General features: G+C 42.1%; 2 protein-coding genes and 1 long non-coding RNA gene across 4 annotated transcripts; 2 read left to right on the top strand and 1 right to left on the bottom strand.

Moving 5' to 3' along the window:
* Window positions 1-652: 652 nt before the first annotated feature.
* Window positions 653-1,321, top strand: LOC120044254. The gene is made up of 3 exons (XR_005476536.1): window positions 653-762; window positions 935-1,027; window positions 1,307-1,321. It is a non-coding gene; the product is annotated as an uncharacterized LOC120044254 (long non-coding RNA).
* A 780-nt stretch (window positions 1,322-2,101) lies between these two features.
* LOC120044253 (serine protease inhibitor Kazal-type 1-like) lies at window positions 2,102-3,003 on the top strand. Its single transcript, XM_038988859.1, has 4 exons — window positions 2,102-2,237; window positions 2,328-2,353; window positions 2,493-2,602; window positions 2,858-3,003. Exons 1-4 carry the CDS (start codon window positions 2,186-2,188, stop codon window positions 2,901-2,903), a joined length of 234 nt encoding a protein of 77 aa, XP_038844787.1. The 5' UTR covers window positions 2,102-2,185; the 3' UTR covers window positions 2,904-3,003.
* A 531-nt stretch (window positions 3,004-3,534) lies between these two features.
* On the bottom strand, window positions 3,535-10,272 carry LOC120045055 (COP9 signalosome complex subunit 4-like). 2 transcript variants are annotated; one of them, XM_038989893.1, is made up of 9 exons: window positions 10,194-10,272; window positions 9,555-9,634; window positions 9,255-9,406; window positions 9,038-9,141; window positions 8,606-8,910; window positions 8,226-8,396; window positions 8,007-8,122; window positions 4,614-4,698; window positions 3,535-4,333 (listed from the first exon to the last, which is right to left on the bottom strand). In XM_038989893.1, exons 1-9 carry the CDS (start codon window positions 10,265-10,267, stop codon window positions 4,200-4,202), a joined length of 1,221 nt encoding a protein of 406 aa, XP_038845821.1. In that variant the 5' UTR covers window positions 10,268-10,272; the 3' UTR covers window positions 3,535-4,199. The 2 variants fall into 2 exon arrangements, with proteins under 2 accessions (XP_038845821.1, XP_038845822.1); XM_038989894.1 differs by lacking the exons at window positions 3,535-4,333; window positions 4,614-4,698 and adding an exon at window positions 6,049-7,458.
* Window positions 10,273-15,121: the final 4,849 nt, after the last annotated feature.

The raw sequence follows: 15,121 nt of genomic DNA, 5'->3' as shown, positions 1-15,121 counted from the left end.
CTTTAGTACGTCCCTTCGCCCCGACCTCGGGCGCGAACCAGGGACCCTCTGCACACATCAACAACAGTCACCCACGAAGCATCGTTACCCATCGCTCCACAAAAGCCGCGGCTCTTGCAGAGCAAGGGGAAACACTACTTCTAGGTTTCAGAGCAAGTGACGTAACTGATTGAAACGCTATTAGCGCATACCCGCTAACTAGCTAGCCATTTCACATCCGTTACATAAGCTGATGAGGACACTGTTGTGCAGTAACAAGGCTTTCTATGTAGTGTTGACACCGATGCTGTTAGTCTCAGCCTCCTGTCCTTTAAATGTTAGAGTCAGGTTCAATTGGGGCATTTGCGTTTGAGGTGAAAAAACAGCACATTCTAGTAAACAACAAACTGCCATATTCATTTGATGGTTCCCCCCTCTCATTGACTCTCTCTCTGTCCCCCCTCTCTCTCTGTTCCCCCTCTCTCTCCCTCCCTCCCTCCCTCCCTCCCTCCCTCCCTCCCTCCCTCCCTCCCTCCCTCCCTCCCTCCCTCCCTCCCTCCCTCTCACCATCCCCCTCTCTCTCTCCCTCCCTCCCTCCCTCCCCCTCCCTCCCTCCCTCCCTCCCTCCCTCCCTCCCTCCCTCCCTCCCCCTCTCTCCTAGGTTGTGGTTATTGGTGCTTCCCATGTCTGTGCTGCTCTGTCGCCAGTGATATGGATGAGTGTTGTCTGTGTGGGTCTTCCATGGCCATGCGCACCATGTACCCCACCAAATACAACATTAGGGTGAGTTCCTTTCACTTAGCTTATACTGTAACAGTCATAGGCTGCTCTAGGTCTGTTATTCTGTCACATGAAACATTCTAACCAGATGGACAGGCTCTGGTGTATGTATGATGACGTTCTCCCTGTCTCTCTCCTGACCTGGACTAAGCGCCTTGTTTGGTTTGGTGTCCAGGGCTCCCTGTGTGGGGACTTCTGTGCCGTCTTGTGGTGTCAGCTGAAAAGAGACATAGCCCTATGCAAGGAGCAGGGGATCTTCTGAGCTAAGGTACAACCACAAGTCTGTTAATGTTTCACAGAGCAATACACTGAGTACCCCGTACTTCTGTGGAAACTGTAGTGGCACCATACCTGATTGCGTAGCCTTAGACCTACTGACACTTGAACCTTACTGTATAAAGTAATGTTTGACTATAAGTGTAAGACAGCGAGTCATTTTAGTAATTTGTGGTATGGGTCATCGTTGTACTGTAGAGTAGGTCAAGTGTTTTAGGCAAAAACGAAAATGAAAAAGTGTGTTGTGGTATTCATGTCTGTTTTCCTCTAGATGGCGCCAGAGACCTGAAGAAAGAAATCTGAGATCGAATTCCGGTATCCTGAATACGTTTTTACTTTTGAATTATATTTTCTTGATGTAAGAAATACAATGCAATAAATGTCATTTTTGCCGACCATTTTTGCCGATTTGTTAATATGAATGCTATAGAAATGTTAAAGGGGGACATACATTGTGGCTTTATCATTCAGTAATTCCTAGAAACTGTATATCATCAGTAAAAGATATTCTGAGCATCAACATAACTCCAACACACCTCAGGCCAGGGTGAAGCACTGAACACATGTATTTGTTAAGCTGGTAATGATTACTATAGGTCTGCTAGCTACTCATGGTTTGTCATCGAGATAAAGTCAGTGAGAAACTATGGAAACCACGTGTGGACAGGATGAAGCTGTAGAGAGCCCATTAGAGATACATGAATCATTGACTTGTCAAACGGAGCCCTACCATGCAGGTCTGTTTGAATTGTTCCCCTCTGTTATGTGTGATTTGTGTTCCCCTGAAATGATCATACTCAATAAGTACAAAGCTGTTGTTTGTCCTTCTGAATATTGCCTTGAAGAGACATCATAACAGCTAGCTGAATGAATCACCAGGGAGTGTGGTTGTAACAATAGAGACTGAACCAACCTGACCGAGAGAAATATTCAACATTGGTCTTCACAAGAGCTTGGATATCTGCATGGTGCTACTGTTTGACATTTTGTTTTAAGACTAGAGCCAAAAATGTGTGTCACTGTCAATAGAACCGAAGGGGGACTTTGGCCAGAAATGAGGTCATTGAAGTTTCCCAAAACACTACTAGAGTATATAGACATTTATTACTAGGAGAAACACTCACCGTAGCGAACTACTGCAGTTGCCAATATGCCTGGAAAACCTACTTTTCTCCTTCTTCTCATCATATCTTGCCTCTCAAGTAAGCATACTTCTTCACCATTGAAATGTACTTTTAGTATGTATGGTTAATGTTGTGTCACTATATCAATGACAATGTTTTGTCCATCAGATGTGCAGGGGGCAAGTTTTAAGAAGGTAATGTATCCAGTTATTCATATTTTGACACAAAGAGTTCACTCGTTTTTCTTGTGTCACTGATCATAATGGTCCATTCAAATGAATTAAAACTGTGAGGAAAGACAAAGCTCACAACACTCAAACATCTTTCCTTTAGCCGGCGTGCTACAACTATCAGCAGCCTGGCTGTCCCTTCCACTTTGAGCCTGTGTGTGGATCCAACGGAGTCACTTACACCAACGAGTGTGTGTTGTGTGACACCGTAAGGTACAACAAAGAAACACTATCAGTCATTGTTGTTATAAAAGGAGTTGTTTGGATCCTGATTATAAAGAGGGACTGGAGATGGAAATTACATGGTTAAATCTAGTTGTAAAACTTTGTTACCTTATTACTATATGCAAGTCATCATCTATAAGCTGACTATCTCTATCCTGCTGATTCCAATCAAACTGATGAGAGTACAATGTCATTTATACTGACAGGGTCTAAGTAAATTGCAATTATTTTTTTCTCTTACAGAGAAACCAGGGGGAAGATACTTATTGTCAAACATGGACCTTGTTGAAGAAGTCAGATATGGCAAATTCAACCGTATAAACCATGGCACAAATAGTGATGAAAAAGAGCTGACTATTCAGAAGAAATAAAACATGTACGCTGACATATTTCTTTTTTATTTATTCATCTCTTTGTTGAAGTTGCACTCCAGGTCTGACAAAATGTTTCCAAACAGAATGTAACAAATTCATTGTACAAGAATACAGCAACAAATTAAGTGTCGGTAGGCATGGCCTGTGTGTCTTTCACATTTCAAATAGAATCACTAACACCTTCGTCTTGGGACATCAGTGTTTGCGTTCTCTGGTTTGTATTACATGAAATCAAAGTATATATGAGATTGCAACCACTGGTAACTTGATGAGCCTATGGATTCAAGTATCCATTTATTAGTCCTAGAAAGATGAATGGTAAACTCCAAGCATAATATACAGCAGCCTTCTTCTGAGAAACATGCTAGAGAACTACCAGACTGGAACATGTCTCACACTTACATGGGCGAGAGACAGTGAGAGAGAGAGAGACAGAGAGAGAGAAAGAGAGAGACAGTGATAGAGAGAGAGAGAGAGAGAGAGAGAGAGAGAGAGAGAGAGACAGTGTGAGAGAGAGAGAGAGAGAGAGAGAGAGAGAGAGAGAGAGAGAGAGAGAGAGAGAGAGAGAGAGAGAGAGAGAGAGAGAGTGTGAGAGAGAGAGAGAGAGACAGTGAGAGAGAGACAGTGAGAGAGAATGTGGGGAGGAGTGGCCAGTGTTTCCCCTACCACTACTAAGGTTGGGTGCTCGGCTAAGCTCTATTAACCCCTGCCAAAATAAAACAGAATTTGGCTTCAGCTGGTTTCAACTGAACAATTTCGTGTTTGCAGTCTTCAGTACAGTACGATCTTACAAAACTTCGCACTTAGCCCAGCCACCCAGCCAAAATCGCACCCTCCATAGTGAATAGGGAGTAGGGTGCCATGTGAGATGTGCCCTGGTGTGTGGGGTATTCCAGGCCAGGTGTACCCTGGTGTGTGGGGTGATGTGAGGTGTTCCAGGCCAGAGGGTGTGCCTGGTGTGGCTGGTCATGTGGAGTGTTCCAGGCCAGGGGGTGTGCCTGGTGTGGGTGGTCATGTGGAGTGTTCCAGGCCAGGGGGTGTGCCTGGTGTGGGTGGTCATGTGGAGTGTCCCAGGCCAGGGGGTGTGGGTGGTCATGTGGAGTGTTCCAGGCCAGGGGGTGTGCCTGGTGTGGGTGGTCATGTGGACTGCTCCAGGCCAGGGGGTGTGGGTGGTCATGTGGAGTGTTCCAGGCCAGGGGGTGTCAGTCAGTCTACTGGGCCATCTGAGCCTCCATGGCCTGGGCTGTCCACTCAGGAGCAGCAGCAGTGATCTTTTCCAGCAGGTTGTTCACCTGAAAACATAGAGACTGGATCTGCTTGTCCCAGGTGGGCAGGGGCTCCCGTGCTGAGAGACAGAGAGCAAGGGAGAAAGAGGGTTAGGTATCTTATTGAAAAGAAATAACACATTTTAATAATGAAAAAAAAAAGAGCCTAGGATTACTTTAGCTAGAAAAGCAGAAACTTAAAAAGGAACCATGGAATCTTGCGCTGACGGGAATTAACCAAGAGGAACCAGGCCCTAGCCTAGAGAAAGAGGCATTTCAACCTCCTAGAGCTAACTGTGCAGTGGGCATAGCCTTCTGTAAATAGAGGAGTCCATGTACAGCTAACGGCTAAGTACTCACTCTCAAAGTGGACGATTCCGTCTATCTGGTCAATAAAGCCGTTCATGCGTCCCTCTGTTATCATCTGGGAGGCGATCTTCTCAGCCTGGGGACAGGGACAGACACACAGGGATAGTTCACTGCCATCGCCATGACACACACACTATACTACCAACTACACATAGGAACATGTCAGTAACAAGTTAACAGCCCTGTCCAGAAACAACCGTAGCCTCATGTGCTATTAGCCATATTGCCAAGCAGTGTTTGGTTTTTCTTCGGGACCCAAATTGAACCAGGTTGTTTCAGTCTTGACAATTTTTGGGGGTTCAAAATACAATCCGATTTTTTTTTTTAATGCTATATTGATAGTAAATGTAGCAATTATATGACAAGGGAACAACATTCCCACCTTTTTTGTCGTCAATAATTACATTTTGAGATCTACTTATATTTTGTTAAGTGCAGGTTCATGATAATTTCTACACACTTTCTACCTGGTTTTAGTTTTTCTTTTTACTCAGACACCCCTGACCAATCGACCCAAATTTGGGTCACAACCCACCAGTTGAGAATCACTGGCTTATGGTACAATCCTTTCAGGTCCCCATGAAGTGGGTAGTAGTAGTACTAGGGGTTGTTTCTGGATCAGGCCAGTGAAACATGGTCAGATTCATTTCAGGCCAATACGAGTATGAAGTGTTGTTAAGTGCTAGTTAGTCTGTGTACATAACTACGGTAATACTTCACACTACAGCCAACATGTACAGGTAACTGCCAAAATACAGGAACATTTTGAGTAAATTATGTATACTGAACCAAAAACAACAACATGCAACAATTTCAACGATTTTACTGAGTTACAGTTCATATAATCTACATATTTCACACCTGACAGGTGCAGCCATGGGTGGGCATAGGCCCACCCACTGGGGAGCCAGGCCCAGCCAAACAGAATTAGTTTTTTCCTACAAAATGAGCTTTATTACAGACAGAAATACTCCTCAGTTTCATCAGCTGTCCGGGTGGCTGGTCTCAGACAATCCCGCAGGTGAAGAAGCCGGAAGTGGAGGTCCTGGGCTGGCGTGGTTACACGTGGTCTGCGGTTGTGAGGCCGGTCAGACGTACTGCCAAATTCTCTAAAATGCCTTTGGGGGCGGCTTATGGTAGAAAAATTAACATTCAATTCTCTGCCAACAGCTCTGGTGGACATTCCTGCAGTCAGCATGCCAATTGCACGCTCAATAACTTGAGACATCTGTGGCATTGTGCTGTGTGACAAAACTGCACATTTTAGAGTGCCCTTTTATTGTCCCCAGAACAAGGTGCACCTGTGTAATGATCATGCTGTTTAATCAGCTTCTTGATATGCCACACCTGTCAGGTGGATGGATTATCTTGGTAAAGGATATGTGCATATGGAACATTTCTGGGATCTTTTATTTCAGCTCAGGAAACATGGGACCGACACTTTACATGTTGTGTTTATATTTAGTTCAGTATATATTGAAAGCAGGTGTTTCCACACGGGTCATGTAAACCATGGCTAGAATAGATCTCAGTGACTTTGAAAGAGGGTTCCCAAAGGAGCATAGGGGTTTAAATTGTGTGCGTGTGTGGGTGTGTCGGTCACCAGATTTCAATCTAATTGAACACTTATGGAGGTTCTGAAGCGGCAACAAGACAGTGTTTTCCACCAACATCAACAAAACACCAAATGATGGAATTTCTCGTGGAAGACTGGTGTCGCATCCCTCCAATAGAGTTCCAGACACTTGTAGAATCTATTACCAACGCCCTTAAAGTTGTCGTTTCCTTTATTTTGGCAGTTACCTGTATGCATTACCTACAAATTACAATGTCTTTTGGTCTAACCCAGTCCAATGGAGAAATGTAGTGTAGCGTCTCACTCCCGTTATAATTGACTAACACCATCCCACTTTTCAATTCAATATGTACACTAAGTCCACTGTAACTAGACATGCAGTTCACAATCTTTCAACAACAAATATCTCATAGGTTTTCTCCTTATTTGGACGTTGTAACCTACTGCACTAACACACAAACCAATGAGTAGTTCACATAGCTAACTCTACAATATGTTCAATTCAGCAGAGTTGAAAAAGTCATACTGGGGAGAATAGCAACAGAAACGTTCTGTACTAGAAACATACTGTGGGATATAAGATATGCATGCAATAAATGACTGGCTAATAAGAATAAACAAAATATACAATAGGGTGGAATTCAGTTGGCGCTGTTCCTTGATGATAGAACAGAAATACTAAGTTCAGGCAAGTTCAGACCTTTCTAATGCCTGTATCATTAAATTTAAACAGTCTCCACAGCTTTCCTGTCATTGCAACACAGGCTATTTATTTGTACAGTACAAGGTTTGTTTTCAGTAGAAACCTAATTTACTACTTACCACAGAGACAATAAATTACAGATCAATGTCTTACCTAGGTGCCTCTTATCAACTTGATCATCAAATAAGACTCTACAATTTCACATGGTTATGAGTAATGTATCCCCAATCCCACTACCTGAGGTGGCCTACTTCCCTAAATATGACACAATATGAGTCTTTAGGAATTACAAGGAAACCCTTTACGTTAACAAAAACATCAGCCACAGCATTTAGCTGGTATTATAAGGGGAGTGCACATTCCGTTCTGATTACCTCGGTCTTCAACCAAGAAGTTGAGAGAGCGAGAGAGAAAAAGACAGAGCCAACAAGGCTTTTATTTCACTGTATTTTAGTTCTGTATTTTTGGTTTCACACCCCATTCATTAGTAAAGTAGTGATTATGTTCCCTACCAGACTGCATCTGTAACCAGGGACCTCACCATGGAGATAATCGTCCTGCACAACAACATGTATATTCAAAATACAAGCCTTCTAGGTAATGCTGCTGCTTTAAAACTGACACTTCAACTTTCATAATAACAGACCACAAAATATTATTCTGTTTATATTTTTGGGATAAATACTGCATGTCTGTGAAAATGCTATAAATCGTATTTTTTATTTTTTTTATTTTTTTACTTCAACCTCTCATACTAAAGGTTTTGGTTATGCCCTCAAACGCTACATTTATCATAAATTACATCCCTAACTCTTTCCTTGAAAAGTGATTTTCTCCATCAGATACTTAATGTCTTGAGGAATAAGATGATATGCCTACACCAACTGTCTTGATAACAAATTAAAGAATAGTTTAACACCAACTAACATTCTTGACAACAAATTAAAGAATCGTTTATAACGCACCTGATTTTCAACATTTACAAATACACTAAGTTACAGGATGCATTACCAAAACCCTAGATCTACCTACCTACACCCCTCCGGAAAAAAACTGTACGCCTGTGAAAGTGCTGTTGAGTCTTGTATGTTGAAATCCATCTTACCTTAGCGGGAGGGATCTCCAGAAGCGCCCCTAGCTCTTCAAACGTGATGTTGTTGTAAAGTTTGCTAGCAGACAGCAGGTTGTGTTCAATAACAGCTCTGTCCAATATGCTGGAGCCTACAAACAGAATCCCACAGTAATGCAGCTGAGCATATTTTCTTATTACACAATCAATTAAATAACTAGGGACTATGGAGAGAGGCTGAGTTGGGAGACTGACCATCCCCAGTGGTGGCTTTCTGGTGGGGCATAAGCATGGCAGCAAACTCCTGCAGCTGGTTCCCCCTGATTATGCGGTCCAGGTACATCTTCTCTAGGATGCCGTAGGCCGCCAGCTGCTGACAGCGCTCGTCTTTAAACAGGGTGGCTAACATACGGGAGCGCTGCTGGCCTGGAGAGAAAGAGGAGAGAGGGAGGGAGAAGAGAGAAGGAAGAGGGAGAGTGAACATTACTGTTAATACCTTGCAGTCCAAATATAGTGCAACAAAAAACTGCAGCCAAAAAAGCAACACAGCAATGACACAAAGCTGCTTTGACTACACGCCTTTCACAACGTTGTGACAGACAATAGACAAACCAGTGAAAACCAGTGGCAGGTACCTGCTGATGCCAGGATGGTGCAATGAAGAGCGTGTTTCAGGGCCTCTAGACGCTCTGTCTCGTGGACGATGGACTTGTAAGAGAGCTCGTTGTACCGCTGTGCAGCCTCGATAAACTTCCTCCTGTAGTCCAACACTCTGGCGTAGCACACTTTGTAGTGGACCTGTAGCTGTTCGTTGGTGGACTCGTTCTGTAGCAGAGAGGCTCTGTTGATGTAGGCCTCGGCCTGAACAGGGTCATCATCCTCCAGGTACAGACGGGCGATCTTCAGGTACGTGTCCAACTTATAGTCTACGTTGTACTGCCTGACCAAGGGGAAAACAGGGTTTATTAGTTGAATCAGACGTGTTGGTGCTCAGCTAGAACCAAATTGTACACTCCCGGCAAGTCACGCAACAATATATTGGGAAACACAGGACTAAATTGACTTACTTCTGTCCTGTCTCCAGAGGAATGCCCACTAGAACCTGAGCAGCGTTTCTCCAGTCCTCCTCCTTCTCATAGATGGTGGATAAGTGCTGTCTGATGGAGGCCACCTGGGGGTAGACATGGGATTTAGACATAGGGTAGACATTTGTGTTATTTATTTCAAACCAGTGTCTAGGCTAGATCTGGGAAACCAGGTGTGTGCAATGTGCACAGTACTCACCTGTTCTTCAAATGAGATGACCCTGGGCTGTATCTTCTCTAGTGTGAAGTGGTAAACTGACTTGGCTGTGCTGTCAGGAAGACTGGGTATGTTTGTGCAGAAGTCTGTCAGCAGCTGTCTAGAAATCACTAAGCTGACGTTCTCATTGACCACTGCAGGACAGGATTACAGTTAGAAAGGATATACAGTAATGTGATTTATAAGTAATAATTGTACAAAAGAAAAGGGGGACTTTATGTAACAGGTTAGTAAATGGTAAGCAGGATTTATTCCATCCTGTACTCTATACAGGATACGTACTTGCTTCGACGAATGCTTTTAATGATTCCAATTGTTCTGCATCTGTGAATTGGATGGCCTTCTCCAGAATCTGTCGATATCTACAATTGATAAAACAAGGGGTGTATTAACTAGCTAGCTATCTTAAATGAAAAATTATATTAATGACTTGAGAATTTACAATTATATTCAATTACAATGGAAATGGAATAGCAAGCCCGTAATAGCAAATGCAAATCAATACACACATCAAATCAAAAGCCAACTACAGTTAGCTAGCTATATTTAGCTAACTATCTACATTACTAAAAGCCATAGCTAGCTGACGTTAATAAACTAAACTGTAGCTAATCGACCAGTGCACACTATTGACAACACAATACATTTGGCAATCATTTTATCCACAGACACTGTCTAGCTAGCTGATAATTGACATTAGCTAACATACCGGTAGATAACGTTAGATACATACAGTACCGGTAAAACGTCTAACCTATGCTAGCCGCAGTGTGATGCTAATAGCTATTGCTAGCTAGCATAACTAGCATCGGCGGGCTGCTCATTGACACGTTTATAATTCACTGTAAACGTCACACTCAGGTCTAAAGTAATGTATATCTCCACGCACATATATTTTCCTGCATTTTGGCCAATACATACTTTCCAGCGAGATCTTTGTGAGATCCGCTTGAATTCATAAGTTGTGCAAGCTCCTGTCTCACTCCAGCCGCCATTTTCTCCGACGAAGTGTCAACGAGAATTATCAGCCGACAAGAGGGTATGCTCCCACGCTACACAGGGAACGCCTAAAAGGTCCTCCAAGACTTGTAACAGATCTGTACAGCAGTTTTAGACGTTGGTCTCTAAAACAGAGATTAGTTTGCTCTTTAGACTTTTCTGATATTACTATACAACAGTGCAACGTCTAACAACGTTTTACTGAATAAAAAGTTATTTTCATGTCTGTATTTTCCAAAGAATTAGACTCGTGTGCCTTGTCACATTTTATGCTTAGGCAGCTGTCATTTTCTTATGTTAATTAACACAGGTGCGATTTAAAAATATATTGGTCAACCTTGACACAACACACCTTAAGATAGATGTAGCCCATACAGTACCTGAACAACGAAATGACAGACATGAGAAAAGAATGCCAAAACAAACAATGTGACAAGGCACAAGAGTCTAATTGCCAGCTGAAAGGTAAAAAGTTAGCTCTTAAGTTATAACCCAAATGGTACCATATCCCCTATGTAGTGCACTACTTTTGACCTGGTCATAAGTGTTGCACTTTATAGGGAATAAAGTGCTATTTGGGACAGACACTTAGATCGGGTGGCAGGTAGCCTAGTGGTTAGAGCGTTGGGCCAGTAACAAAAAGGTTGCTAGATCCAATCCCCAAGCTGACAAGGTAAAAATCTGTCATTCTGCCCCTGAACAAGGCAGTTAACCCTCTGTTCCTAGGCTGTCGTTGTAAGAATTTGTTCTTAACTGACTTGCCTAGTTAAATAAAGGTAATCAAATCAAAATGTATTTGCTGAATACAACCTTACCATGAAATGCTTACTTACAAACCCTTAACCAACAATGCAGTTAAGAAAATATTTACTAAATAAAAATAGTAGCACAATATAATAATGAGGCTATATACAGGGGTACCAGTACCAAGTCAATGCGCAGGGTACAGGTTGAGTGTGGTAATTAAGGTAATATGTACATGTAAGGGTAGTGACTATGAATAGATAAACAGCGTGTAGCAGTGTAAAAAAAAAAGCTATGCAAATAGTCCAGGTAGCCATGTGATTAACTGTTCAGCAGTTTTATGGCTTGGTGGGTACAAACTGTTAAGAAGCCTTTTTGACCAAGACTTGGCACTCCGGTACTGTTTGCCTTGCAGTAGCAGAGAGAACAGTCTATGACTAGGGTGGCTGGAGTGCTTGACCATTTTTAGGGCCTTCCTTAGATGAAATAGAACAAATGGGGGGCATTTTTGGACAATATAATGCTTCAGGAAGGGTCATATTTTTGGACAACACAAGTATTGCAGTACAGTGCTCAACTAGCAATAACGATAGTTTGAATTTGACAAAAGCATCTACCCGGTGTTCTTTGTCTGAAAATGTCTTGTTGCATTTCAGCAGAACACCATTTTCTTTTTTTATAAACTAAAACCACACACATCTGAACACCCTCCCCATTCCCTGTATTTTCTAAAGAATCATACTAGGACGGACAAATACATGCCTATGTGAACCCTATGTGCCCTGGTCAAGTTTCACTAGAGGCAAGAAAAAGTATGTGAACCCTTTGAAAATAGCTGTATTTCCACATAATTTGATCTGATCTTCATCTAGGTCACAACAATAGACAAACAGTCAGCTTAAACTAATAACAAACAATTATATGTTCATGTCTTTATTGAACACACCGTGTAAACATTCATAGTGCAGGGTGAAAAATGTATGTGAACCCTTGGAGTTAATAACTGGTTGACCCTCCTTTGGCAGCAATAACCTCAACCAAACATTTTCTGTAGTTGCGGATCAGACCAGTACAACGGTCAAGAGGAATATTGGACCATTCCCCTTTACAAAACTCTTTCAGTTCAGCAATGTTCTTGGGATGTCTAGTGTGAACTGCTCTCTTGAGGTCATGCCACAGCATCTCAAATTGGGTTGAGTTCAGGACTGACTGGGCCATCTCCGAAGGTATTTCTCTTATGCATTTTGGGTCGTTGTTCTGTTGCATCACTCGACTTCTGTTGAGCTTCAATTGGTCGGACAGATAGCCTAACATTCTCCTGCAAAATGTCTTGATAAACTTGGAAATTCCTTTTTCCATCAATGATAGCAAGCTGTCCAGGCCCTGAGGCAGCCCCAAACCATGATGCTCCTTCCAACATACCTTACAGTTGGGATGAGGTTGATGTGCCTTTTTTTCCACCACAGTTTTGTGTTCCTTCCAAAACAACTCAACTGTAGTTTCATCTGTCCACAGAACATTTAGCCAGTAGGGCTGTGGAACATCCAGGTGCACTTTTGCAAACTTCTGATGTGCAGCAATGCTTTTTTTTGGACAGTAGTGGCTTCTTCCATGGTGTCCTCCCATGAACACCATTCTTGTTTAGTGTTTTACGAATCGTAGACTCAGAGATGTTAGCATGTTCCAGAGATTCATGTAAGTCTTTAGCTGACATTCTAAGATTCTTCTTAATAACCTCATTGAGCATTCTGCGCTGTGCTCTTGCAGTCATCTTTGCAGGACGGCCACTCCTAGGGAGAGTAGCAACAGTGCTTTCTCCATTTATAGACAATTTGTCTTATCGTGGACTGATGAACATCAAGGCTTTTAGAGATACATTTGTAACCCTTTCCAGCTACATGCAAGTCAACAATTCTTAATCTTAGGTCTTCTGAGATCTCTTTTGTTCAAGACATGGTTCATATCAGGCGATGCTTCTTGTGAATAGCAAACTCAATTTTGTGAACACATTTTTTTTATAGGGCAAGGCATCTCTAACCAACATCTCCAATCTCGTCTCATTTATTGGACTCCAGGTTAGCTGACACCTGACTCCAATTAGCTTTCGGGGAAGTCATTAGCCTAGGGGTTCACATACTTTTTCCAACAAACACTGTGAATGTTTAAATGATATATTCAACATAGACAAGAAAAATACAATAATGTGTGTGTTATTAGTTTAAGCACACTATGTTTGCCTATTGTTGTGACTTGGATGAAGATCAGATCAAATTTGATGACCAATTTATGCAGAAATCCAGGTAATTCCAAAGGGTTCATATACTTTTTCTTGCCACTGTATATAAAGGGAATATGGTGCCTACCTGTATATAGCCTCATTATAGGTATTTTATTGTGTTATTTTATTGTGTTACTATTTTTTAAATATATTTGTTCATTTGTATACTTTTTAACTGCATTTGTGGGAAAGGGCTCGTAAGTAAGCATATAACGGTAAAGTCTACACTTGTGGTATTCGGCGCATGTGACAAATACAATTTGATTTGAGACGTGGCCCATCTCTCTATCTTTGTCACAGTAGCAGTGTGGTACAGAGAGCCTGCAAGACCATGAGGGCAGAGGCCCCTGGGCCCCAGCCTGGGAACGTTAAAGATGGTGTTTAGTCTATACTGAATTCAGTGTTTTTACATTGACTACTGTATGTACATGTTGTTACATCAGCGGTTAAATGTGACCAAATTACTAATTATTGATTTATATTCCAAAATCGTTCTTTTTGTGAACTGTACAGCCTTACTGATCTACAGGTAACTGCCAAAATAAAGGAAACACCAGCATAGAGAGCCTTAATAGGGCGTTGAGCCACCATGAGCCGCCAGAACAGTTTCAATGCGCCTTTGAGACCCCTCTTTCAAAGTCACTGAGATCTCTTATTCTAGCCATGGTCGTCAAATTGAAAATATTGGGCAACTGTACATTTTTATACATGATCCTAAGCATGATGGGATGTTAATTATTTAATTAACTAAAACTAAAACCACACTTGTGCAGAAGCACCTGCTTTCAATATACTGAGGGGGTTAGATTATCTGTCCCAGGTTACCCTGGTGGGAGGCTAAAAATCAATACATTTTTATCTGTCACATGTGCCATAAACAACAGGTGTAGACTAACAGTGAAATGCTTACTTACAGGCCCTTCCTAACAATGCAGAGAGAAAAATAGAGAAATAATAATTTACGGAATAAATACAGAATGAATAATGATAACTTGGCTATATACACGGGGTAGCAGTACTGAGTCAATGTGCAGGGGTATGAGGTATTTGAGGTAGATATGTACATATAACCAGGAATAGGGTGACTGTGCAACAGGATAGCAAATAAACACTAGCAGCAGCATATGTGATGAGTCAAAAAAGTTTGTGAAAAAAGGGTAAATGCAGATATTCCAGGAAGCTATTGGTTAATGATTTAACTAACTATTTAGCAGTCTTATGGCTTGGGGGTAGAAGCTGTTCTGGGTGCTGTTGGTTCTAGACTTGGTGCATTGTTACCGCTTGCCGTGTGGTAGCAGAGAGAACAGTCTATGACTTGGGTGGCTGGAGTCTTTGATAATTTTTTGAGCTTTCCTCTGACACTGCCTGGTATAGAGGTCCTGGATGGCAGGAAGCTTGGCCCCAGTGATGTAATGGGCCATACGCACTACATTATGTAACGCCTTGTGGTCGGATGCCAAGCAGTTGCCATACCAAGCGGTGATGCAGCCAGTCAAGCTGCTCTCAATGGTGCAGCTGTAGAACTTTTTGGGGATCTGAGGGCCAATGCCTAATATTTTCAGCCTCCTGAAGGTGGAAGAGGTGTTATCGTACCTTCTTCAAGATTGTGTGGGTGTGTGTGGACCATAATAATTCCTTAGTGATGTGGACACCGAGGAATTTGTTAATTATATGACCACCCTACCTTAAGTTATTGGGCTTGAGTTACTGTAATGATGTTTTCTGTACGGTTTAATTAGCATATTAACTACATAATTTGCATAATAACGCATATTCATTTAATACATTTTACTTGTATTTGAATCATCTCTGAGTTCTACACCAGCCC

This window comes from Salvelinus namaycush, chromosome 3 (assembly GCF_016432855.1).
Source record: "Salvelinus namaycush isolate Seneca chromosome 3, SaNama_1.0, whole genome shotgun sequence".
Lineage (NCBI taxonomy): Eukaryota > Metazoa > Chordata > Actinopteri > Salmoniformes > Salmonidae > Salvelinus > Salvelinus namaycush.
Note: the sequence above shows the minus strand (reverse complement) of the source record. Positions and strands in the feature narration are given on the sequence as shown.

Coding starts and splice junctions, on each gene's coding strand:
- LOC120044253 (XM_038988859.1), top strand. CDS start 2,186: ATGCCTGGAAAACCTACTTTTCTCCTTCTTCTCATCATATCTTGCCTC. Junction 2,354..2,492: donor AGGGGGCAAGTTTTAAGAAG/GTAATGTATCCA, acceptor TCTTTCCTTTAG/CCGGCGTGCTACAACTATCA. Junction 2,603..2,857: donor GTGTTGTGTGACACCGTAAG/GTACAACAAAGA, acceptor TTTCTCTTACAG/AGAAACCAGGGGGAAGATAC.
- LOC120045055 (XM_038989893.1), bottom strand. CDS start 10,267: ATGGCGGCTGGAGTGAGACAGGAGCTTGCACAACTTATGAATTCAAGC. Junction 9,407..9,554: donor AAAAGCATTCGTCGAAGCAA/GTACGTATCCTG, acceptor CCTGTCCTGCAG/TGGTCAATGAGAACGTCAGC. Junction 8,123..8,225: donor GAAAGCCACCACTGGGGATG/GTCAGTCTCCCA, acceptor TTCTGTTTGTAG/GCTCCAGCATATTGGACAGA.